The following is a 27437-nucleotide window of genomic DNA, read 5'->3' on the forward strand; positions in this document are numbered from 1 at the left end:
ATCTTTGCGCATAGCCAGCACTCTAGGACCGAGAGGCTCTCCAGTGGCCCCTCTTGTTCTCTCTGGGGCAGTCCCTGACCCAGTGTCCTTTTTCTTTGCATTAGGCACACTGATCTTTAGCCAGGAATTCTCTTCTGTTGCCAGGTACCGTCTTCCTAGGTTCCCTAATTACCGTGGCCAGTATATGTTCCTCTCTTGTCTTTTAGCTCTCTAGCTTCCTCTTCTTTTTGTCTCTTTTCTTCCCTAGCTTTCTGCTCTTTTTGTCTTCTTTCTTTTTTTAGTCTCTCTGTCTGCATCTTCTTCTACAGCTATTAGGTGCTGTCCACTTTTTGCACAGACCCTGAACCACACATCAACCTTATTTTCTCTGCAACTTACAGTAACTCTCTCAGCGACTTAGCTTAACCCTTCAAGTTTCTGCAACTTTTTCCTCATATCTTTTCCTTACTTTAGCCAAATTGGTGGGGCATTTTTTCAGCCCCTTAGAGACCAACCATTGGAGTCTGACGGTAGAACTGGCGCTCCCTACCTTCAGGCGTATTAAAGTCAACAGGCAGAAGTGAGGGCCTTCCATCCATGTCTGGAACATTTTTTTCTGGCCTCTAGTAGGATTCTGTATTTCCTGTAACGGCTACTAACAAGCATTTCAAGTGGGATGGTGAGAAAACAAGAGTCCAGAAAATAGAGGTCCCCCGAAGAAGACAAATAGCATTCAGTCACACAGAAAGACAATCAAAAGATTAACAGACAAAAAAATAGAGGTGCGCACAAAAACAAAAAACAAGCGTCTGCAGCGAGATTACCACAAAACTGAACTGATTTAGAAGGGAGCTTCCGTGAGCTCACCAACGACAGATGAAGGAGAGCGGATTCCACATCACTCTTCCTTCTCAACCACAGACAGATGAAGGGGAGTAGATTCTACTTCACTCCTCCTTCCCAAGGGAACACCAAAGACAGATGAAGGAGAGCAGATCAAAAATAATGGTTAAGTCAAAGGTGCCTTCTGGAGGCCAGCCAATATCAAACGCCGGCCACTCCAAGGAGCAAAAGGTCTGTCACGGTACAAATTGTGTGCTCTAGCAGTCCAGTGGTCTAAAGTCAAACTCAGAGGAGTCCCATCACCAAAGTCACAAGTAACACAAAACAAAGACCTAAGACACACAGACAAAGACCACCCTGGAAAAGAAATACAGACAGCTGGGAGGACGACGGGTCTCTTCTCTAATCCAGGAGAATCACCGAATCCTCACCAGCACCTAGATGGGACGTCTCCCAGGGCAGCACAATCGGTGAGCCCCTGGCACGTCTGCCTCTCACTCTCGAGTCTCTCCTGAGACACGAGCCTTCCTTCTCACACCAAGATGGGAGCGACTGAAAAACCAGAACTCCAGAACTCACGAGCAAATACAGGCCCAGAGTTTAGCCGGCACAAAACACAAGGACACAGACAAAGACACAGATGCTATCTCACCTCCAAGTGGGTCTTCGGAGACGAGGGTGGTCACTGATCCCGGACGAGCCCCCAAATGAAAGACCCACCACTGTCACTATTTCTTTCAGGAGCTCAGGGTGATGGATCATCATTAAAAGTAAGGTTTGAAAAAAATTAAAGTTACACCTGCAAGTAGTTCTCTTTGTCCTCTGGTTTTCCAGTAGTTTCTCTACCCCATTCTAATTTTAGAAGCATTTTAAAAGGGAACACCATGCTGTTTTCACTTTACCACATTTAAGTTAAACATTTTTTAAATCATTTATATATAGTCTCAAATATTGAAAAATCTTTTAAAAAGCTAATGCAAATGTACAGAATGGTGGGGCTAGATATACTATAGCCGAAGCAGATAGCATCTGAGTATACAAGGATGTGTTTGCTATAAAAGCTGGCAAGACTGAAATCACAGGTCATGATGACACTTGATTCATTGAGAAAATCGTCCCATTTATTAGGAGCATATCTTTAAGAGTTTCAGAAATGAACTGTAATTTGTAATTAAAGGGATTATGTACTCCAGACATAGGGATTTTGAGTCCCAGGAAAAGTGGCTTTACATATGTTATAATATTCTATTTTTAAAAGAAGAGACAGAGATGGGGACCTGTGGAGATAGCTCAGGAGATGAAATGTCTGCCATGTGAGTATGAAGACCTGAGTTGAGATCCAGCTTTTATGTAATATTTAAGTGTGGCAATATATGCTTCTAATGTCAGCACTTGAAAGTAGAATTAGTAGGATCCATGGATCTCAGTGGTCAGCTAATCAGTGAGCTTCAGTTCAGTCAAACTATCTCATAAAACAAGATGGAGAGCAATAGAGGAATTCTGCATCAACTTTTAGCTTCCATATGCTCCATGTGTGCAACACTGCATATACCCACACAGACATACATTACAGACAGAAGATAGTCATTGTAATTATTGTATGTAGTTTGAACCATTATAAAGATTTCTTAAAACGGTGAAAATGTAAACCTTTGCTTCTTAAAGATATCATATGTTGCCCCCGCCAGTGGGGACCCAGTTATTCATGGGGGTCGAGGGGGACCCATACCTGCGGGAGAACGGGCGAGAAAGAGGAGCAAGACCAAGCAGTGTCCTTGTCAAGGTCTGTTTATTGAGAGGAGTGTACAGCATTTAAAGCTTTGAAGCAGGAATTGAAGCAGGGACTGAAGCATGGGGGGGGGGGGGCGCGCAGTACTAGGAAGTGCCCAAGGACGTAAGTAAGGTGAATCATTAAACCGCAAGATATTCTCCTTAGACAATGAGGCAACAGTCTTCTGGGAACCTGTTCTTTCTTTGAAAAGGTCAAGCCTTTCTCAGGAATCTGCTCAGGGCAGGGCTCTAGCTTTGCCTAGTCCGGCAGTCTGGTCCCCGACAGTATGTAACTTCAAAATGTGTACTAAATACATCAAATGACATTCCATAACTGCCTACGTTTAGATAGCATGACTTTAATTTTTTTGTATAATTTTTATAACTATCTTTAAGGAAAACATATAGTCATAAATTTTGAGATGTATGTGATTCTGGACCCTGAACTTTTTTTGTTGTTGTTTTATTTATAGTTAAATGTAAATCGGTAACTGGATTATTTTCATTGTGTCATATATATGCTAGCTAGTGTGATTAAACATGTCTAATGGCTTGAGAGTTTTTCTTTGTTAGCATTTCAGGGCCTTTTGAATATTTTGAAGTTGTCCCGAGGCAGAGCTTGCAAAGGTTCATGTACAGTGGGTATTTTTGTTGCCTGATAGTGGCAATTTGTGGCAACACTTCTTTGTTATGTCAAGAGCACTACAAGACTATCAAGAACATGTTTTCTGAAGAACATGGATGGGATTTAGACAGCCAATCGATACAGAAAATTTTAGTTAAAACATAGGCCTCTAATAATTTTCATACACCTAATTGTATGAAATTTTCACCCAAAAGTTTTCTACCTGAGAAATAATTCCTATGGAACATGGAATACTATACAAGTGAAACACGTGAGGATTCTGTATTTCTTTTTCTTTTTCTTTTTTTTTTCCCCTTGTTTTTTTTTTTTTTTTTTTTTTTTTTTTTTTTTTTTGGTTCTTTTTTTCGGAGCTGGGGATCGAACCCAGGGCCTTGCGCTTCCTAGGTAAGCGCTCTACCACTGAGCTAAATCCCCAGCCCCTTCCCCTTGTTTTTTAAAAACAGTGTCTCTGTGTACATAGCCCTGGCTGTTCTGGAACTCATGTAAATCAGGCTGGCCTCAAATTCACAGAGATCTGTCGGCGCCTGGTGCCTGCACCGACACGGCGAAAGCCTGCGGGATGAAAGAAAACACACACACACACACACACACACACACACACACACACACACACACACACACACAGAGGTTATCGTGTCAAGCCAGGAGAGGAGGAGAGGAAGAGAGTCAGAGAGAAAGAGGAAGGAGGAAGAGCAGGAGAGTCTCCTGTAGCTTTATTCACCACTTATGTACCCAAGTCTCCAGGTAGAAAATATCTGGGAAGCACAGTGGGAAACCCTGGCTCCTGACTACCTGGCTCTGACTTCGGTGACAAAAGACCGACTAAGAGACCTGAATTAATTAGGGAGAAATCCGAGAAGATCAGCCTAAATCTCAAGGATAAAGGCTGAGGAAGCAAAAGGCAGAAGTAAATTGACTACCACCCAGGTGTGGTCCAGGTGTGTCGGTTCCACATGCATCAGCCGGGCTCAGCAGAGGTCATGCAGTGGAGACAAGGGTGTTTACTACTTGGTCTTTTCTTCCTGTGCCGTAAATACATGGGAGAGGCCTCTGTCCAATAATCCCATGGCTTCTTAACTGTGGCCATACAGTTACAAAGCGGCCAGGCCCAAATCCAATGTGGCTCACTACAGAGATCCACCTACCTCTGCTTTCAAATGTGGAATTAAAAGTGTAAGCCAGCCAGGTGTGAGTTATTAGTAATTCAACCTTGTATTTAGTACATGGATAACAGGTATATATATATATATATATAATTAAAATGAATAGGAATGGATTTTGAAATTTTAAATTGGTTGGTGCTTATTGCTTTTATTCATATGAATCATAGGATTATGTCTCCTAGCTTCACTGTTTGGTAGAAGATAGATATGAGTGGTATTGCTAAACAGCCTATAAACCATGGTGAGGTTCTTTGAGCAGTCTGCCTGTCTATTGCAAATCCTAGTTTTCATGACACATTAAGCTCTAAGTAACAAACAGATGATCTTAATCCTGGAGAGGTATCAACTGACAGAGAACATGAGAACAGTCATGAACATTTGAGCCAGTCTCAAAGGGAGTTAACCAAGAAACTGTGAGTGTATGTTGGTATTTGAATTTTTATAATGCTTTATTGTGGTTAAATGACCTTGAAGCTGCTGACAGATTAGTTGTTCCCACTGTGATAGGTTGTTTTCAGTATATCAGAAACTAAGGTGCAAGGTATTTTTCTATGCATGCACTATGAAGGGCCAGCATCCTCAAAAGACCCTAGTTTCATTATTTCACTTATTTTCTGGTTTTGTGTTTCCATGATTTATCTCTTTACCCCCATGAATATTCCACCCACCTCATAAATATTTGTAGAAACTTCTCTAAGGCATATATATTAGAACTACAGTGCTGCCAACTCACTTTTTTATTTTTTATTATTATTAATCATTTTATTTGTATACATTTTAAATGATATCCCCTTTCCCAGTTACCCCTCCACAACTCCCCCATCCCAATCCCTCTCTCCACCTTCCCTTTACCTCCATGAGGGAGGGCCTCCACCCACTCCCCAACTCTCCACCTCACCACTCTAGTATCCCTCTACCATGGAGTATCAAGCCTCCACAGGACCAAGGGCCTCCCCTCTCGCTGATGCCAGATAAGGCCATCCTCTGGTATATGTATCTGGAGCTACTCTGGGTGGTCTGTTTAGTTGATACTGTTCTTCCAATGGGGTTGCAATCCCCTTCCAATTTGAGTGACCAGGCTCAGTCCTATGGTTGGCTATGAGTATCTCTATCTGTGTTGGTCAGGTGCTGGTAGAACCTCTCAGGGAACTCCTGTCAGCCCTCCCTTCTTAGCATTAGCAATAATGTCATGGTTTGCCACTTCACTTTTGAGACAGCCCAATCTCCCCTCTTCTTTGGAGTGCTTGCTTGCTTTGGTGCATCACCTTTTCTTAAACTGAGTTTTGTAGCTGTTTTTGCTTCCAAAAATATTAGACCACATACATGCACACCCCCACCCCCAAATAAAGTCATAAGGCTTGGATTATGGAATATTTTTCCCTTGTACACAGAAGGAAATAATTGTATCTCCTCTGCCCCACTAATGGTTTAGAATAATAGCCATATTTATCTGATTTAAAATCTCATATCCTTTGAACTCAATTTTTTGGTTTTCATGATGGAACTAGATTCCAATTTTTACCTTCCTATTGTTTGTATAAGTAATTTAGTTTCATCTTTCTGCTAAAACCTATTTTTAAATGCTATGAGATAATTTGAGAGTGTTGCAGATCTTATCTGAAATTAATGTGATTTTATAGTGCTTTGTCTACAAGGAGTCAAAGGGTTGTTTTATATCTGTGTATTATGTATATGTTGCTATTGTAGAAGAATGCCACTCCTACTCTTAAGTAGGAAGTCAGACTGTGGAGAAAGTCCTGAGCATCGCTCTTCCTCTTGCTATGTAATTTGCACTAGTGTGGTGAAAGGAGAAATGAGATATCAGCAATCTAAAGAACTGTGAAATAATCATTGTGGTCTAATGGCATAATACCTTTTCAAAGGACTTTATAGTCTATGAAACCATAGTGACACTTAAGTGACCACTTAGAATATTAAAAGTATTTTTCAAATAGATAAACCTGTTTACCCAGTGTGAGCCAGTAGATTAGATACGAGGTAGTTTGTTCTCACAGTGGTATGTCATTGGCATTGGAAAATGAGTGGACAATTTGTTTTACCTACAGATTCCTGCAAACTGGACAAATCCTTCAGGAAAATATCATATTGGCATTAAAAATGGTTATGACTTCTATCCAAAGGCTCTCAAGGAAAGGATACAGGTAATGACAAACCCAGTATTAACTTGCAATTGTGTATGCTTAGATTGGATTCCTAATTGAAGAAAAATGATACTCTCATGAGGTCTTGAGTCTTTGAGGGTATTGAACTTTGAAAGACTGTTCTTGAGTATGTTTTTTTCTTAAAGTGGTTATTCTTAGTCTTGGGTACATGGACTAGTTAGTTTAAGGAAGATCAAAACAACACTAAACTAAAGCTCTCAAGCTTCTGTCTTGAAGCGGGTGTGGGTGGGTAGATGATGTCACTGAGCTTTAGGGTTTTTGAAGGTCTTAAAGTATAGACCTCTATTTTTGTTTTCATATTGCCTAGTCTTTTTGCTCCAAGTTTTTCATCATTTAGTATTATTCTGTTAATCAGATCTAAAGCTGTTGAAGTATGTGTATAAGAAACACACATGCAAAAAAAAAATAAAAAAGAAAGGAACACACATGCTTGCACACAATGGAGAAATAGCCTTGCAGTTTAGAGGTCTTACTGTCTTTGCATCAAACCGTGGTTTAGTTCCCAATGTGCACATCAGATGACTCATAACCACCTGTAACTCAAGTTCCAGGGGATCTTATGCCCTCTTTTGTCTTCTATGGACACCACCATGCATATAGTGCACAAAAAATAGCACAGACACACATACATACACATAGATCAGATAAGACTTTAGTTAAAGAAGAGCTAAGTGTGGTTAGGAGTCTGCTATAAATAGTTTTAATTCAGTGGAACTTCTTTTGAAGATGTGAATGTTTGAAGTTTTAAATATCTGTTTTATTAAGGGAACTGCCATGGTGTATTGTATTGCATAGTGCCATTTCTGAACACTATGACATTAATCACTGATGTGAATTCATTACTTTAACTGTGAAACAAAGTATTATTCTTGCCAGTAATCCTGATATGTGGGTATTGTCATCTAATCACAGTGTACACTTCCTTTGATACCCATGAACCAGGACTCATTTTAATACACATAGCTTTGATTGAATATGAACACACAGATATAATGGCATTTTTAATTTGGTGTATTATACTTGGTCAGTTTTGGTAAAGAAAATATCAGCATGTGAATATGGATCATATAGTTGCAGTAGATTTTTTCTGGATAGTCCAGTTTATTAATTTAATGAAAGGATTCTTTTATCTAGCAGACTTTTGTTAGGAGATACTATGTGATGAAGAATGGAGATAATGGTTAATTAAGACCAATTTCAGAAGTTTGGAGCCCTGTCCAATGAAAGAGGATGAAGCACCATGCCCAGAAGGAATTGAGGATATCTGCCCTTCCCAGTGAAGCTGTAGCATTTCTTTAGTCATCACCTTACTTACCTATCTGCAGTTTTTCAATTTTGTATGGATCCAGGATCATTATTTGTATTTTAAGTGACAGGGAATTTAGTTTGTTTCCTGATGTGACACACTACATTTCAGAGAAGGGTGGGTATAAATTGAGGAATAACAATATGCAAATATTTTGGTATGACTTGATAAACTTGTTCTCATAACCAGCTTCAGTAATCCACTACTTTTACCTTCACTAGAAATGGTTTTGTAAGCCTTTGTTTAATAACTTTGTAGTATTTGAGTTGCTAGCAAGGCACAAACATAACCATGTAGGTTTACCTCATTATTTTGTCTGCCTAATTGTGGGGTGAATTTTTTGTCTCTGCAGAAAGAACGGAAGGAAAAAATCTGGGATCCAATTCACAGAGTTGCGCTTGCAGAAGCTTGTAGAAAACAAGAAGAATTTGATATTGCCAATAATGGCTCTTCCCAAGTTGGTGTTACTCACTTTTATTTACATTTTTTCACAGAATTATATTAGTATTCTAAAGGATTCAGTAGACTGCATTTTCATAGGGTTCATCCCTTGACAGTTTTTTTCTCTGTGGGTTAAAGTTACCAGTTCTGACATTATTATTTTTACCTCACCAATTTACATATGTATTTAGGAATGTTTTAAAACACGGTCATAAAGTCTTTTCTACTAGCTAACATAGAAATTCCTCTGTACATCTTCTTAGCCATCATCTCAGTTGTCCTCCTTGAAATAATCATGATTCTGGTTTCTAACAGTATAGAATGATTTTTCTTTTTGAAGTTTGTAAATGGAACCATACAAAGCGTTAACACAGTTTCTTTTGCCAAGAATGTTAGGATATCTTGTGTGGCCTGGGTATTACAGTTTATTTTATTTTTATAGGTATACTACAGTTTGTTCATCTTGCACATAGGTGCAGGCTTTGGCGTTTTTATTTTGACTATTGTGAATGATGTTATTTTAGAAGTTAGAGATTGCACTGCAGTTAAGAACACTTGCTGCACTTGAGGAATACCCAAAAATTAGTCTGTTAATCTATTCCTAGGAGATCCAATGTATTCTGGCCTCTACAAGCATCAGGCATGCAGGTGGTGCACATATATACATATAAAGCTATATACATAAAATCAAAATAAATCTTTTAAAAAAGAAAATATTCATTTTAAATATTGTTGGCTGTAGCTTTTCATAGACCATAATGTAGTTTTCAAAGACCATAAGCCAGTTTATATTCCCACCATAGCTATATAAATGTACCCACTAATGTTGTTTTAAAGATTTTATTTATTTTGTTTTATATGTATGAGTGTTGGCCTACACCATGTGTGCATGGTACTCTCAGGGGCCTGAAGAGGGTAGTACATCCCCTAGAAATTAAATTAGATAGCTAGGAGCTACCATGTGGATGCTGGGAAGGAAGTAAACCTAGGTCTACTTTACCCTCCACCCTCCATTAATTTTTAAAGTAGTTTATAGATGAAAGAAAATAATGTCCTTTTAGATATTTTTTTTTTTTTTTTTGGTTTTATGCTTTTTGTTTAAAAAGAAAAACCAAGATATGTTTATCTGCGACAATGTTACAATCTACAACACTGAAAAAACAAACAAGCTTCTCGGTGTTTTCAGCTTTCCAGGATTTTCTTCTGAGATTCGGGGACAGTAAATCAGTATTCTCAGGTTATTCTCATAATTTTCAAAACTATATTTTAAACAACACTAGCAGTTGTCATACTATAATTTGAATAGCTATAATTTTTTTAACAGTTAATCTTTTTTCTCTTAGTGCATATTTTCTTTATTTACATTTCAAATGTTATCCCCTTTCCTGGTTTTCCCTCCAGAAATGTATAATTCTAGAATAAAATGACCTTAAGTTTAGTATGGCATACAAAGTACTAGAAATAGTCAATGAAAACATAATTTATAATTTTGGTCTCACAGTATGATAACAGCTACTCATGATATCAGAGGTAGACACTGCTGATTTAGGGACTTTGCATTGAAAAATGTGTTAAACCTTGAGAGTGCATTCAAGGGACTTTCATGAAATATACTATATATGTGGACTCACTTATAGAAAATATTTTGTCTATATTGTGAAAATAGTGTGTTAATTGCAGCAACTTTGAACAATCCAGGCATGCAAATAAGTAACAAATAAAAAGGTTTTGAATTGTTTTTATTATGAATATATACATTTCTTAATCAAAAGTAGAATTGTAACTTAGTGGTAGAGCACTTGCCTTACATGTCCAACACCCAAGATTCAGTCTCCAACACTGCAGAAACATTTTGTTTCCTTATTTTCCCAAAGAGAAGTGATTTTTTTTTTCTATTTGTTCAACACTGTCTTTTGTCATATGTTAATACAACTTTCAGGTATTCAGAGTTTTATCTAATACTAATCTGTTTTCTGACTAATAGGCCAATAAACTAATCAAGGAAGAGTTGCAGAGTCAAGTGGAATTACTTAATTCTTTTGAGAAAAAGTATAGTGATCCAGGCCCTGTGTATGACTGCTTGGTGTGGCATGATGGTGAGACCTGGAGGTAATCTCAAGTATTCTAAAGATCTTCTTTATTAAAAATGTTTTTATCTACCCTGAAGAACTTTAAACCCTCAGAGCTATACAGAGTTCTGATTTATATAACCATATCACTTAGCAGTACTATGTGAAAGCCATATCAGTGTTTGTTAGTTGAGGAAAGGCTTTTTGAACTTAGTATTTTTCACAGTAAACATTATACTTACCTATTTTTTTCAAAAACTTGCTTCATTAGCCACCTTTTGGCAGATTGATCACTGAGATATATGTAGAAATGTTCCTTGTTAAAACTGGACAATTTGGAAAGTAACCACAAATATTACAGGACATTTACTAAAAACATGTTGAGCACGTGAAAAAGAAAATTTATTTGGACTTAGATGTTTTAAATAGAGATAGAATAGCTAAGTTAACTTGACCAAATAACACAATAATTAAATGTTAAGTTTTGAGTTAGACAAAATGATTCGTATGTGCAACCTTACTACTTGGTAGGCTAGGCAGGTGGGTAGCCACAAGTTGCTTAGTGAATATCAGTCCATTTGGGACTGTGTAGCAAAATGGTCAGTAATCACCCAAACATGCCCATACAAACGTACAAAAAGTGTTGATATTTATATAACATGTATTTCACCTGTGACTTTTAGATTCATTTAAACAGTCTGATAATGTGTTTAAGTATGTATCTTTTAATTTTTAACAGTAATAAGGGCTGGAGAGATGGCTTAGTGGTTAAGAGCACTGATTGCTCTTCCAGAGGTCCTGAGTTCAAATCCCAGCAACCACATGGTGGCTCACAGCCATCTGTAATGAGATCTGATGCCCTCTTCTGATGTGTCTGAAGACAGCTACAGTGTACTTACATATAATAAATAAATAAATTTTTAAAAAAGTAATAAAATGGGTCAAGAGCAGGGAGGAAGAAAACCATAAAATTAGGTGGAAATTTTATTTTGTTTAAAAAATGTCTTCCTACTGCTCTATGTGAGTTAAGGTTAAAGTTTTTAGTTATCTGGTGTCAGACAGCTCGAAAGGCTGCTGGATTCACAATGGCAGCACTAAAAATGGTAGCAGGAAGTAAGATCATGTTTTAATCATCCTAAAACTAGTCTACACTCCAAACCCAGCTTTAGTATTTGCCCAGATGATTTTCCATACCATCTGTGACCATCAGTGTCCTTGTGTGTGGTTTTAGCATTGACTTCTGGGAAACTTGTAACCTAAGCCTAACTGCTTACTCTGTGGAACAAAGGGATCTGTGGGAGAAGTAAGTAATGAGAAGGTGACTGAGAAACTGTATTGTGTGATCTTTAGAAAGAGGACTGGAAGGATAAATTTTAATGCCTATTTCTCCTTCTCAACAGAGCCTGTGTTGATTCGAATGAAAATGGGGACTTGGGTAAATCTACTGTATTGAGAAACTACAAAGAGGCTCAAGAATATGGTTCTTTTGGCACAGCTGAGATGCTGAATTACTCTGTTAATATTTATGATGATGGAAACCTGCTCTCCATTGTGACCAGTGGAGGTACCTGTCTCAAATTTACTAGTGAGAGATAGTCATGTAGTGGCTGAAGGATAAATTCCTGCAGCACACAGAGTGCAGCTCTAGTGAATTCATTATAGAAATTTTTATTGAAGGACCAAGCCTAGATTTTTTTTTTAAATTATACACCCTGTAGAAGTAGTTCATAAATAAAAACAAAACAACATCTGAAAATCCATGAATAAATGTGAAATGATTTTACTTGCAAATATTAATCTTTGAAAAATTCACCCCTAACTGTAGATACTTATATAAAAAGAATATCACTATAGTTGTCTATGTAAATTTTTTAAAAATTGGCTACTAGATATTTGTACTACTAGGTAACTGTCCAAGACAGATTCTGCATACTTATGATGTAAAGTGTTATGTAATCAAAAATAGTATATACAAAATGCCAAATACATGAGTTTTAGTGAAAGTATATCCATCATAAAATTTTTTATATAGTGCAAGAGCATGCTGAATAATACTGTGGGTTGGAGATAGGCTTGGGTGTTTTTATGCTCAGACCTTTAGTATTGGGCAGGTGAGGAGAAAGGAGAGTGCAGTAAGTTATGACTGTGTTAAGAAGAAAGACCAGAGATGTGGGAGGTCAAAAAAAGATAATGAGGACACAATATAATTAAAATATGGTAGACATATACAAGAATGATGAAATTTATTATTTTGTGTGCTAACATTAGAAAAACCAATAACCTTAATTTCATTCTCTAAATCTTGATTTTCATTACTACATTTTTTGGACCATATGGAGCTGTTTGTGTTGCATCACAAGTGATAAAATAGTTTCAGTTTCCACATGATTTATCCTTTTTCTAATTATATAAATGGCATAAACTTAGTTTTTATATGAGACTAACTAAAGTGAGACTGGCTAAATTCCTAAGTATGCCTCTGTTCAGACTTCTTGAACGATAACAGTACGTGGTATGTTCTGAACTATTGTCAACCTTTAACACTTTGGTTATGGTGCAAAGTACATAGATACACTTCATTGTGACAGTAATTTGTAATTCTAAGATGACGCCTGAAGCAAAACATGTTTTCATCTTTTGTATGCCTTGTGGACATCCTTTTTGTGGGATGCCTTTTTACATGTTTCACCCATTTTTCTTGGTGGACAGGGTATCTCCACTTATGTCTTACTTTATTGTATTTGAAAGAGTTTTTAATATACTTTGAATAACATGTTAACTTGTGAATTTTATGCATTACAAATACTTGCTGTCTTCTGTGGCTTATGTTTTTTTTCCTTACTACAGAGTTTTATCAGGGTAGAGGAAAAAAATAAATATGTAATTGAAATTTATTTTGTTTGACTTACATGAATATATTTGAGATAACATTAGATATATATAATCGGGTTATATTTTTATTAAATTATTTTGTCATACAAATGTTGAAATGGTTAAAATTTTCACATGTGATGGCATTTTTTGTCATCTTATTCACAAAGCATTTCTGTCTATAGGAGCTCATGGAACCCATGTAGCGAGTATAGCTGCTGGGCATTTTCCAGAAGAGCCTGAACGGAATGGAGTTGCTCCTGGTGCTCAAATTCTATCCATTAAGATTGGTGATACAAGGCTAAGCACCATGGAAACAGGCACAGGCCTCATCAGAGCTGTAAGTGTCTAGGAGTTCTTGATACAGATGAATAATTTAGGGGATTAGAAACATGTTTATAAAATGCTGCTGGTTTTTCAAGACTTTATTTAACAGTATTTTGATGTGCAGAGCTGTGTTTTTAGAAACAAACCAATGCTGATTAATTCATCGTAACATTTTTAAAGCTGCTAGGTGGTGGTGGTGCTTGTCTTAATGCCAGCACTCGGGAAGGAAAGACAGGTGGATCTCTGAGTTTGAAGCTAGTCAGATCAGCAGTGAGTTTAAGGACAGCTAAGAAAGCACTGTCTCAAAAGAGCAACAGAAAAATTTAAAGTTTGAAATCGCCGGGAAAAAGTTTCTTGATTTAAAGTCTTTATAGAAAAATACTTCATACTCATTGTACTAAATCTCTTAGCAAACTTTTTAAGATAATTTTAAAAAATATATAACTTGGGGCTGGGGATTTAGCTCAGTGGTAGAGCGCTTAACCTAGGAAGCGCAAGGCCCTGGGTTCGGTCCCCAGCTCCGAAAAAAAGAACCAAAAAAAAAAAAAAAAAAAAAAAAATATATATATATATATATATATATATATAAATAAATAAATAAAACAAACTTGACCCAATACTCTAAAAGAAAATTAAAGAAAGGCCTTAGTAAATTTAATATTCTGTATGTTTGTATGTCATATAACTTAAGTACCTTTAAAATCTAATCTGAGTCATTGTATTGCTTCTACCCATTTTCATTTATGGTTCTTCCATTCTAAAAAGAATAGTTTCACTTTTAACTGGCAGGTTACTGAATTTGTTTCCCTGCTATCTTTTGATTAGTCTAGACACTATAGGATTATAAACTTTACTTCCTGGTTAATCTGTTTCTAAAAATGTCTTCCTAAACCAGATTCTTAATCTTTTAATAGATGATAGAAGTTATAAATCATAAGTGTGATCTTGTCAACTACAGTTATGGAGAAGCAACTCATTGGCCAAATTCTGGGTAAGTTTTTTTTTGGCAGTTGTTACATCATAGACTTAATTAATGAAGATGATCAAATGATGTACGTATGTGAGCCGAAATTACAATAAAATATAACCCTGATCAGCAGAAAGTTGTGTTTTGTAGGTCAGATTCTCACTCCCATGTCATGTCTTTGATGCCAGGTCTCATCATTGCACTTTGCTAGACTATTCCAAGCACAGTCACTCCTCCATAGTGTGGTTCTGAGACTCAAAACCTTCCAGGCCCTCTGGCATTGGTCATTGTTCTACATTTTCTTTCCCTTCCAGACAAGTTGGATTTGTTGGGCCATCCATCACCAAAATAGTTCATTCACAGAGGTCCTGGGATTTCTCAGTGGTCCTTACCTGACAAATGCCCAGATATGCTCCTTGTTATCCCTTTAGTGACTTGACCTTACCTACAAACCTTTCTGTTGTGACACATGCTGGCTCCACTTGTTAAGCTGTCCTGTCTCTTCAGTCTGTGCCACTTTCTGTCCTGCATCCCCTTCTTTCTTAAAATTTTGTTGTGTGACAAAATGTTTCCTCGGAAGATGGCAAACATAAGACCAAAATTCAGACACCATCAAAGTCTACCTTTGAGTGAACCAGTGAGTTTAATTGGTGTTATTTATAGGAGTATGGGTGAGAGGGTATTTACAGGATCAGAAATGCTCAAAGACAGCTACAGCACCAAAGCCCACTCTAGCATGGGTGAAACTCAAAAAGGCTGGGAATTGGGACCATACTCCATAGTCTGCAGGCAGCTTAACAGGTTTGAAATGTCCTTTCCAGGTGCCTTGGTTGGTGTAAACCTCTTTCAGGTGCATTGGCTGGTTTCTGCTTAGCCCAAGCAGCTGTTCTGGTCTCAGAGTGTACTTTGCAGTCTAGCTTTTTTGAGTATCTTCATAGCAGTTTAACTTCATTCTTCTTAGAGAAACTCCCAGCTTTCGTTGCTGACTTTGGCAAGGAGGGGCTAGTGAATTTAGTCAGGTTTAGGAACTTCCTGAAGGAACCTTTTTGAATTGTTTACCTTCCTGCATAAGGAGGAGCTTCACTTCAGCATGAAACATTTCGACCTCAGAGGAAACTGTTGCATATGTCATCCACATCCTTTCTTCCAAGTACGGTGTTGGCCTTAACTTGATATACCTTAGCTCTTTTCCTTTATATGTATCTGAAATATTTAGAGCATTTACTTAGTGATCAGTGTCTGTATCACTCACAGCACCAAGTATGTAAAGCTATATTTAAGGTCCTATGAAAAGGGAAGCTTTAACAACCTAGAGGCTGTTGTTTATTGTTAACAAATGATTCACTTTTTTTTTTTGGTAGGTAATTGGGATTCTTTATTGCCCTTGTGATTTAGTCCCTCCCAGTTTTCACCATTTCTTTTTGTAGTGCACTTTTAACCCTTGTCAACTCTATCTTTTTCAGCTGAGTGATTTTTTTCTCCTTTGCCAGTTATACTTACATCCTCATCCTCTCTCTCTCTCTCTCTCTCTCTCTCTCTCTCTCTCTCTCTCTCCCTCTCTGTGTGTGTGTGTGTGTGTGTGTGTGTGTGTGTGTGTGTGTGTGTGTGTGTGTTTCAGTTGTGCATGGCGTCTCTGGAGCTCAGAAGAGGGAGTAAGTTCACTGGAGCTGGAGTCAAAGTCGGGTTTAGCCCACTGCTGTGTGTTGATAATTAAACTTGTACTTCTTGTTAGACGTTACACATTGGGTTTTGCAAGGCCCTTTAGAGCTGGATGATTTATAATCTCCAATTTCTTCATTCATCTAACATCTCCCTTAACAATAATGCCAGTAAACTCTCTTGTTTGTTGTCAATCTTTAACTAGATTTCTTAGATTTTAAATTTCTTAGGTTTTCTATTGGTCTCTCCCTATCCCACCTGCCATGTAACTTGTCACTAAAGATACTAGCTAGCTTTTTTAGTCAAGTAATCTAGTCAAAAGTCAAGTGCATGCAGGAGTCACTTGTTTTGTTTTCTTTTGTTCAGTTTCATTTTTCTCTCAATGTTAACACTTCACAAGCCCTGTTAATATTTTAGTGCTCTGTAGGTTTAGGGGCTTTTTGATTTGTTTGTTTGTTTTCCCACATTAGGTTTTGTTTGTTTGCTTACTTGCTTCTTTTGAGGCTGGGTCCCACTATTTACCCTGGGGTGGCCTGGTGTCTCTATGTAAACCATATCGAACTCGAATTCATAAAGCTACTTTTCTTACTGCCTTTGGAGGGCTGGAACTAAAGGTGTGCACCATCACCCAGGCTATATCTTATGTTATTCTTCCATTTAATCTGATTTTCCACTTTCATGAAGCTCAACTTGGGTATAGCAGTTGTAATAGCATTGTGTCCTACTAAGAACCTACCTGTCCATGTATAGGTAATCACATAACTGAATGTACCTGATACACATCTCCTCATATAAAGCTGTTGTCAGTTACATGGCTTGGAATCAATGTTATTTGTTTGGTTATAAATTAAATATGGAAGTTGTATTTGCTCAAAGCAATTCTCTCTTCCCTTCTCTCTCTCTCTCTCTCTTCCTCTCTCTCTCTCTCTCTCTCTCTCTCTCTCTCTCTCTCTCTTTTGCAGGAGAATTTGTGAAGTAATTAATGAAGCAGTATGGAAACATAATACAATTTATGTTTCAAGTGCTGGAAATAATGGTCCATGCCTTTCTACAGTGGGTTGTCCAGGAGGAACTACTTCCAGCGTGATAGGTTAGTAAGCTCTACAATTTCAGAAATAGATTTGTTTAAATACAAGCAAAACAAGAGACTAAAGAAGGAAAGCACAAGTTTGAGGTTAGCCCATGATACTAGAGACACCCTGTATCCAAAAGTCTATAAATCAAACAGTAAACCACTGTTAAATTGATTATTATGTCTTATCCTGTATATGAAACACTGAAGGCTCAGGTACTTTCAGTCATTGTGACAGGAAGTTTTCATCTATAGAGTCAAGTTACATAAACAAACCTTCATAATGGTTTAAGTAAGCTTACAGTTTTGTGGGCTGCGTGTGTCCTGTGAGCCACGGGTTGAACATACCTTCACATATACCTTAAATGTGTTCCTAGGAAAATCTGAAGAACTGTGTTACCCAGAATTTATTGTAATTTAGGAAGAGTGCGGTTTAATTAAAAAAGGGCACGACTGCTTCCTGCATGTCACTGCTGCATGCTGGACCCCTGGTACTCTCAGACCCAGGCAGTGGCTTCCTGGCATTAGTTCTTGCACTGTAGGGCCATATAGAACTAACCTTAATTTATCTCAGCGGTGGCTGGCTTCAGTGTGGCACCACACCACGTTAGCCTAGCTATCTTCTGGCCCCAGTGGTCTCTCCGCTCCCATTGCTAGTCACCCTGGCCAGCTGGGAACTCTGGTCCCAGATACCCGGTAATATCAGGAGTCAACAGACTGTAACCCAAAAACCAGATTTATGTGTTAAATACTCAGTGTACAGTACATCCACACGATACACTCACAACCAATTGATAAGGATATAAACCGCCCACCTAGATAAGATAGTCTGTCTGTAGACATCCATCCCAGCTACCTTGGCAATTCAGGACCACCTGGATCTGGGTTGTCCTTCTCTGTTTCCATTTTGATTCTTTCTCCTTCTCTTCCTCCCTACAAAAACTTTGTCCCTGCCTTTTACTGTCCAATCATGGCCTTGATCTAACTTGTGCTAGCCCTCACCTATATAATTACATCATCCTACAAAAGAGGTTTAACAGAATTATCTACACACTTTTTGGCAATTTTTTAATGCACATGCTAATCCTTGAAGTTATTTTTATATGTATAAAAGCAGTGTACATAGTATAACATAAACTTCCTTTGTTTCTGTAGTAAATGGTTTCTCTTAACATTTTTACAAGAGAGACAGTGCTAATGTATAAGCATTATGTTAAGCATAGTGTATTCCACTGGGAAAAAATTAGGATGCATGAGATGAATTGTGTTCCCCTTTGTTAATGGCAAAATCCATCCTAATAGGTGTTGGAGCTTATGTTTCTCCTGATATGATGGTTGCAGAGTATTCACTGAGAGAGAAACTACCTGCAAATCAATATACATGGTCTTCTAGAGGCCCAAGGTAAGCACAAGCAATTATTGGAAGTAATGCATGTACTTGATTAGACGTTACACTGTTGGGAGAGTGGCTAGTAGATAAAAAATATTGATAGCCTTGTTTTGAGCAAATTTTGATGTTTAAACTTTGGTAAAACAAATGTGCTTTCACAACTGCTCATGGTAACAGATCCTATGTTCATTTTCAAGTTGTAAACTACTTTGAGCATTTTGGGTGAGATCTATAAGCAAAAAGCTGACAAGTTTTGTTTTTGTTTTTAACATCTGCACTATTTGTGTCTGATTCTAGGAACTTTTTTTTTATTAAGAGATTATATAAGTTAATTTTAATACTACCTCATTAGGACCTCTGGGTACTGACACCTGATTAAAAAAGGAAGTCCATTTTAATTTATCTCTTTATTTCTTTGGAAATGATTTAGAAGAATTTTGATTTTGATTCAGCAACTGACATTGTCAGATGGTGGGTCAATAGGAGTAAGATCGGTTGGTTAAACCTATTCTAGAGGAGGTCACAGTTTTGAAGAATTCACTGAATGTTAAGATATATAGGAAGAAGTTCTATGTGGAGGAGTGCATGGAGTCAAAGATGAGCATGTTTGGTTTAGAACTAATTTACTACACTAAACTAATCTCTGATGTATAAGGAAAGTCTGTGTGGTACCGTCATCATAGGCTGCTCTACTCCATACATCTGATGCCAGTAACAATAGCTATAGATGAGAATCTGAAGTATGGGCTGAAGAGATGGCTCAGCAACTAAAAAGACATAGCAAGAACTCTTACAGAAGACCTGAGTTCAGTTTCCCACACCTATGTCGGTCAGCTCACAACTCGCTACAACTCATCAGAGAACCTGATACCCTGCCCGACCAACACACACACGCACGCACGCACGCACGCACGCACTTAAAAGTAATAAAAATTTTTAAATTTTTTTAAAAAGAAATCCTGTTCACAAAGCCTGTATGTTCAGTCAATACAAAAAGTTTATGTTCAGTTAATGTAAAAATTACTAAATTACATTTAAATCTGATTTCTAGATTACAAGTTTTAGGTTGAAATTTAAAATGAAATTATAGTTAAAATAAAAACAGTATTAAGAACTTATTTAAGCTAGCCTTGGCAAATGTCATTTGCTGTAGAAAATTTGAGGAGTTTCTTCATATGATAGTGCAGTTACAGACTGTATGCTTAGCAGATGTAAGGATTAATTTGATCTTCAGCATCAAAACCAAAACTAACGCACAAAGAATTATTTTAGTAAAATCTACAGCAAAGAGTGCAGGTATATGTGGGATCAGAAGGGCTCTGGATCATGTGGTGATTTTTTTTTTTAAAGGAACCCCCAGCTACATGTCATCTTAGGGTTAATTCATATCACTATGTAATGGAGCCTTTGAGGGTGTGATATTGCCCTCAGAGCACTCTTCCTTTTGTCCCAGTTTAACATAGGTTTCATTTTGAAAATGTTAATCTCTGAATTATAATTGCTGCTTTAACACCAGCTTGAATTTTATTCTGCCTTGAAATTTTCTATGCAGTTGAAGCGGGCTTTGAACTTACCCCGTCATGCTTTATAAAACAAGTATTCCAGCATGCTTCTTGGGCAAAATATTATACTAATGACCTCTTCCTAGTTCTTGGTAGAATATTTGTTCCCCTTTGAAAACTCATGAGCCAGATCTCTACAGTCTACATTTTCTCAGCAGTTTTATCTTCCAAATTCCTACAAGAAGATTCCACTAAGCTTTTCCCATAGTATTCAGTGCTTTTCTAGCCTAAATTTTTAAAATCTTACGTATTACTCAGTTCCAAAGAGGTTTACCACAGCTTTGTCACCATTACTAGTTTCTTTGTTTCCTTTTCTGTTGATGGATAAAAGACCCTTCCACTTAGGAGAGAAAGGGTTTATTTTAGTTCCCAGTTCCAAATAAGGTCCATCAGACCAGGGAAGTCATGGGTTCAGAAGCTTGGGAGAACAGAGAGGAATGCATGTTTCTTTGTAGTTCTGAGTTCACTATTTTCATTCCAGGGCTCTGCCACAGGAAATGGTGCCACCACCCATCTTTAGGCTGGGTCTTGTATACATTCCCACAGTCCAACCCAATCTAGACAGTTACTCATTACAGTTCTAGCCAAATGATTCTAGACTGTCAAATTGACAATTAAAAGTAACCACAGAAAATATTTTTCCAAATTTCCAAATTTTGTTTGTTGGTTCTTCATTAAATTCATTTTTAGATTAGCAACTTAAACAAAGGATAGTGAGAAATTAGTTTAAAACCAATAGGAAATCAGTACATTTTTGACTCTGTGTAATTGTCTTCTTCTGGTTGCTAAATAACTAGCTCTCATTGTGACTGTTGGTTGATGCTGCAGATATTATAAGCAAGGTTTTTAACTAGGGGTTTTAAAAAAAATGACTGTCTTTGGGGAAGGATCATGAAAGGAAATTCAACAATCTCTGTGGGGAAATAGCATGTCTCATATCTTTACTTGAGGTACAGAATAGAGCTGTGCTGGGTGCTATTGTGATCTTACAGCTGGTAAGATAACTGATTAAAGGTGCTCACTGCCAAGACATACCACAGAGTTTCATCCTCAGGCCCCATATAATGGAGAGAGCCAAATCCTGTAAGTTGTCTTCTGACCTACACAGGTAGACCATGACACCAGCTTATGACACCACTCCCAACAGCATATCTGTTTCTCTACCTCTCTGTCTCTCTTCTCTCTCTCCCCATCCCTCCTTCCTTTCCTCCCTCTGTGTGAACACACACACACACACACACACACACACACACACACACACACACACACACAGTATGATTTTAAAATTCTTTAATGTTTCAGGTGGTGGTGGTTTTGCATGCCTTTAATCCCAATACACAGGAAGCAGAGACAGTCAGATCTCTGTGGTCAAGACAAGTTTGGTCTACAGAATGAGTTCCGTGATAGCCAGGGCTACACAGAAAAACCCTCTGTCAAACTTTAAACTTTAGAAAATTTAAAATTAGATATAAAGGGATGTTATGTTTCTGTTAGACAAAGTGAAACTTTTCTGATATATGTAAAAGAAATACCTTCATTAAAGGGTTAGGACATTCAAATAGCTGACCCCTATGCCTTTCTTACATACACATAGATACATAGGCACAAACATTTCACTTAAAAGGAAAAAAAATGTGTTGAGAAATTAGCAATGTTTGGTCATTTTTCTTCCATTATTGCCTCATAGTAATATTTCTGCCTTCTGTCTTTTTTCTTTTATAATTACTGCAATTATAGTATCATTTAGGACCTCACTTGGGACCTTTTAAAGATTGCTCATGCCCAGCTATCTTCACCTTTTTTCTGTTTAGTGCTGATGGGGCCCTTGGTGTGAGCATCAGTGCACCAGGAGGTGCTATTGCTTCTGTGCCTAACTGGACATTGAGGGGGACTCAGCTAATGAATGGGACATCAATGTCTTCCCCCAATGCCTGTGGTGGCATTGCCCTGGTACTTTCAGGTAAGGATATTGCATACTTTTCTCTTCTGTATTGTAGGCTATGCTTTCTGAAGTTCTCATGGTGAGAGTAGAAAATGATTCATGGGATAATAATCTTTTGAGTGTATATTCAGTCATTCAGGAAATAAACTGTATTGACTACTATTAATGATTATCAAATAGTATTTTAGTTCTGGAGCTAAATCAATGGATAGAATATCAAAAGATGATGGGGAATTTATTGCAGAATGCAGACTGTAAACAAATTCAGAATGTTTATACTACATTACCAAGTGTTGAATGTTGTACAGTATTAAATAGGGTGTCACCAGGTCACTTAGAACTCAGACTTCTGCCTCAAACCTGTCCTCTTCAGGTCTTACTTTCCACCTGCCTCTTCTAGTTCCTATCCCTAGTCAGTAGTCACCTGAGGGGGAGTCAGACCTCCAGGACAAATTCTAGGCTCTACTCATTTCTACTCCTTCAAACTCACCAAATATTTTAAGGTCATATGTCTCTCTTTGCATATTCAACTTTTTTGCCTAAAAATCCTTTCTGCCATGTTTCATATTTGAAAACTCATATTCTACATAGCTCATCTACCAGTTGTTCCTAATGGACTTTCATCTTTTCTGGATTTTCCTTAGTTTGCATTTATGGGGTACTTGATTGGTTTTGTTTTTGTTTTTTTGTTTTGTTTTGTTTATGTTTTTGTGGTTTTTTGCATATTACAATATCTAAATGTAACATTTGAAGGATTTGAGGACAAAAATAGTATAGTATTCATTAACAATGAGTAATATGTTGGCAATAACCTTCTGTGTTTGAAATCTGGCTATACACTGTAATCACATGGTACATAGTCTTTGAAGATTCTGATCTGCCATGAAACATGTCCGGTGTTTTTGATTTGTTTAAGTTCCACTGGTGATTATAAAATAGAATTGAGTTGAAAATTGCTGTTGTCAACCGTAGTGCTGAATCTATGATATTTTAAAGAAAGTGCCATTAGAATGCGCTAAGATGCCTGCTTGGTATATCCATGTCGTATCTACATAGCTTGCATTGATGTGATTGGAGGTTGGCATGCAATGATTTTTTTTTTTTTCTTAAAAGTATTTGTGTGATGCAGGCAGTTTAAATCAACAGTTTAATTTTTAAGAAAACATTTGGAAGTGAATGTTAAAAGGAGACAACAGAAGATTGTACATGTTAAAATCTTGGTGAAGGGGGAGTGTTTCAACTAGTGAGTTCATTAACATTAGTTTCTTAGGTTTTTGATTGTTTGTTTTTAGGACTGAAAGCAAATAATGTTGACTATACTGTTCACTCAGTCAGAAGAGCTCTAGAAAACACTGCAATAAAAGCTGACAATATAGAAGTATTTGCCCAAGGACATGGAATTATTCAGGTACTATTGTCTGTGTACAAAATAACTAGAAAGCATTGAGATAATGTTGTAAATATTGCTCTGTAATGGTGATTCAGCATGTCTCAACTCTAGATGTGGCCATTATAGAACTATAATAAAAAAGAACACAAAGACTCTTTATAGGTAAAAGAGATTAGCTTCATTTAAGTAAAAGAAACATTGAGGGTGTATAGAGATTAGAAATTCAAAGTGGTAAAAGTAAGCATTGGTTTGGTCAGGCATAAGTTACTGAGTGACCTTAGATCACATGAGAATAACGGAATGCAGACTGAAGTAGAAGATCATCAGAATGGTATTTTCTTTATTTTTTTTCTTTTTCTATTTCTTTTTTCAGTTTTTCGAGACAGGGTTTCTTTGTTGCCCTAGCTGTCCTGGAACTAGCTCTGTAGACCAGGCTGGCTTCCAAACATAAAGATCTCCCTGTCTCTGTCTCCCACATGCTGGGATTAAAGGCATAGGCTACCACTGCCAAGCTGGTTTGCCATCTTAACTGTGGTATTGATTTAGTTTAGAGATGTGAATATAGAAACTAGCTTTGATATAGCTGAAATGTAATTGATTCATAATTTGCAATAAAATATTTTCTTCACCTAGCCATTTACATGTTACCGTTTATATTCTTTTAGGTTGACAAAGCTTATGACTACCTCATTCAGAATACATCATTTGCTAACAGATTAGGTTTTACAGTTACAGTTGGAAATAACCGTGGCATCTACCTCCGAGATCCTGTTCAGGTGGCTGCTCCTTCAGATCATGGTGTTGGCATTGAGCCTGTATTTCCAGAGAACACAGGTGAGTACTAGGGTGGCAATAAGCAGAAACATTTGTGTTTGTGCCTTAAATGAATGGTAAAAAAAAAAAGAATGCAGCTTGTCTAATGTTTTTAAAGCAATGGTTATCCACCTTCCTAATACTTTTACCCTTTAATACAATTCCTCATGTTGTGGTGACCCCCAACCATAAAATTATGACTGTCATTTTGTCAGTTATGAATTGTAATGTAAATATCTGTGTTTTCTGGTGGACTTAGGCAACCACTGTGAAGGATTTGTCATGACCACTCACTGTTCTTAGGAGAAGATACAAATTAACAAGTGATTATTTTAAAACTTAATAGATTTGGTGGAAAATATTAGAGACCCCACGACCATGGCAGTTCAATCAGCATCTTGACAATGGAGGAAAAGAGTTGACCCAGGCCTTCAGTGGCCCATATTTTTATTATGCCTGTAATAAAATTACACAGATTAATTTTCTGTCCATGTCTCATTCCTTGAAATAGAAGACAGAGCTTTAGGTGAGTGTTGGAAGTAAAACATACCTGTGGGGAGGTGAGGAATTGTCCTTCTATACCTTGCAGTTTATTTTAGTCAGCTGCTTGATCTCTATGAGCAGTGATACAAAAGATGTTTATAAAACTTAGCAGTGTTGGATAAAAATATGCGTGAATGACGAGAAGATGCTGCATTTTTGTTTGTTATAATTTGTGTGTTCTGTCTAATGAATTATACAATTGACTGAACTAAATTTTCTTAATAGAACTTCTCAGGGAAAAGAGGAAATTCTGAGTTTAATTTTGATTTTTTTTTTTTAAATGCCAGAAAACTCTGAAAAAATATCCTTCCAGCTTCATTTAGCTTTAACTTCAAATTCATCTTGGGTTCAATGTCCCAGCCATTTGGAACTCATGAATCAATGTCGGCACATAAACATACGTGTGGACCCCAGGGGCTTAAGAGAAGGGTTACATTATACAGAGGTATTGTCACATCTACTGCTTTTCTTTTCTCTTTGAAATTTTTTAAGAGGTGAAAGTGAACAATCCCTGAATTGTTATGTTTTCTCTTTCATTAAAAAAAGCAACCATATACCTTTTCACTTGCTAGATTTTCTAGCTTTTCTGTATCCATTTAAGCAGTTATATAGTGTTACATCCTTCTGTGAAGAAGGATAAGGGGAGATACAGATAGCAAAGCCTTTTTGATCAGGCCTCAGTACTTTGTTAATTGTTCAGTGTAGCTAAATTTGGTGCTGTGGTTAGCTTTATTTACTATTTCGAGGAAACATTTGTTAAATGTGGCAGTTGTAAATAAACAAAATAGTATGTAATTAATCTTTGTACAAAAGTATTTATAGTGCTAAGTTTTTGTTTGTGATAGAGAGTAATAAAATGCCTTTTTTTTTTAAACTTGATACTTTATTACCTGTTCAACTCAGTCATGATTTGCTATGTAATTTTGGGGACTTTGGGTTATTATGTGAGTTAATGTCAGTAATCTAGTATAAACTTATCTGTTCGACCTTTAAATTTTAAGATTAGATTATTTTATGCTTACATTACACCTTTTGCTTCCTGTTCTGCAACTTTTTTCATGGATGTTGAAACTTACCATTCTTTCTTCAAGGTATGTGGGTATGATATAGCATCCCCCAATGCAGGTCCTTTATTCAGAGTTCCAATCACTGCAGTTATAGCAGCAAAGTAAGTAAGATGTTTAGCTTATTATTATGTATAAATTGTTAATGCCTATATATGATATAGTATTGATTTTTGGAGGATTGCCCAGAAGTAACTAACTAGAAAGATTAGGATAGAAGCAGGCAACTAGGTTCTGCTCCTAGCTAGCATTCTAGTTGGCATATAGTTAGCAATGCTATTTCTTTTATTAGTTGAGGGCATCTGCCCACCTTCTATTGAAATGTCTTGCCCATACTACCACTGACTCCATACTGCCCAACTGCGAGACTATTTCTGCCTTTATTTCACCTCTCTTCTCACTCAGTAGTGATTCTTCATCCTCCTCTGTGGCACCCTGCTTTACCTTCCTGTGTCTGTGATCATGCTCTCCTGAAGCTTCTGATTACTTTCTACTTCCAGCCTTATTCTTTCCATCTTAAGCATTCTGGAATCAGGAAATTTAACTTTGATAATATTACTTCCTGCTTTAAACACACCAGGAGCATTCCTTAAGGATCAGGTTTACAGTCCTTAAAAAGCACTCAAGAATAACTTAAAATTACAGTCCTAGATAGTTTCCTATCACTGAGTAACTAAAGTATACATTTTTAGCCAGCTCTCTCTCCTGACACTCATGGTTTCCTTGGTATTTATGCATTTGCACTACTGGTTTCTTTGCTTCATTTGCCTGTCTGTTACATAGGCAGACTTATTTCTGGTCATTCTAGGTGAGGGGAGATCCTTCTGTATTTGAAACGTTTTGCAAACTCCCGGACAGTCTTCAGCTAATGTGTTTCAATTTTTTAAAATTTAATAAGTATCATTTGATTGCAAGTCCTCTGAGGATGTAAGATGTATTTACACAGTCTAATACCATTGGGGAGGTATTTGAGTTAAATATTAATTATGTAATAGGCCTCAGCCAATGAGGCCTATAGGATAAAATTGATAAGATTAAAATATGGCATGTACATGGGAAAATTACATCACAGTTAAATTCTCCCATATATATTTTGTGTAAGTTCAGTGGGAATTTAGACAAGACTTTCAACAATCTGCAGGCTCACTCTTAGGATGTAACCATTCTTCTGTTTTTCTCAATTTCTTTTTGGAGCTTGCTATATTAAATGTTTTTTCTCTCCCCACCAATTGTTATAGAGCAAAGAAAGGGTTATATTTTACCCATTGTAATATTTCTAGCTACAAATAACAGTACCTCATACATAGGAGGTACTCATTTCTTATTTGTAAAATAAAGACAATGTAATTGCAACCTGTGTTTTATTTCCATAACACATAGTTACCCATTTGATGTTTACATTTCTTGGATTGCTTATGGAAGTAGTTTGTCTTTGGG

General features: G+C 37.0%; 1 protein-coding gene across 4 annotated transcripts in view; it reads left to right on the forward strand.

Moving 5' to 3' along the window:
• The window catches only part of Tpp2 (tripeptidyl peptidase 2), an 81466-nt gene that overhangs the window by 19277 nt on the left and 34752 nt on the right, over positions 1–27437 (forward strand). For all 4 annotated transcript variants that reach the window (XM_006244852.5, XM_006244853.5, XM_063267773.1 and 1 more), the window contains exons 3-15: positions 6468–6563; positions 8243–8347; positions 10316–10440; positions 11801–11964; positions 13457–13611; positions 14513–14589; positions 17187–17314; positions 18599–18698; positions 22060–22208; positions 23483–23598; positions 24246–24414; positions 25224–25381; positions 26028–26104. In XM_006244852.5, coding sequence (XP_006244914.2) covers positions 6468–6563; positions 8243–8347; positions 10316–10440; positions 11801–11964; positions 13457–13611; positions 14513–14589; positions 17187–17314; positions 18599–18698; positions 22060–22208; positions 23483–23598; positions 24246–24414; positions 25224–25381; positions 26028–26104 — 1619 coding nt within the window. The remainder of the gene's footprint in view (positions 1–6467; positions 6564–8242; positions 8348–10315; positions 10441–11800; positions 11965–13456; positions 13612–14512; positions 14590–17186; positions 17315–18598; positions 18699–22059; positions 22209–23482; positions 23599–24245; positions 24415–25223; positions 25382–26027; positions 26105–27437) is intronic.

This window comes from Rattus norvegicus, chromosome 9 (assembly GCF_036323735.1).
Source record: "Rattus norvegicus strain BN/NHsdMcwi chromosome 9, GRCr8, whole genome shotgun sequence".
NCBI lineage: Eukaryota > Metazoa > Chordata > Mammalia > Rodentia > Muridae > Rattus > Rattus norvegicus.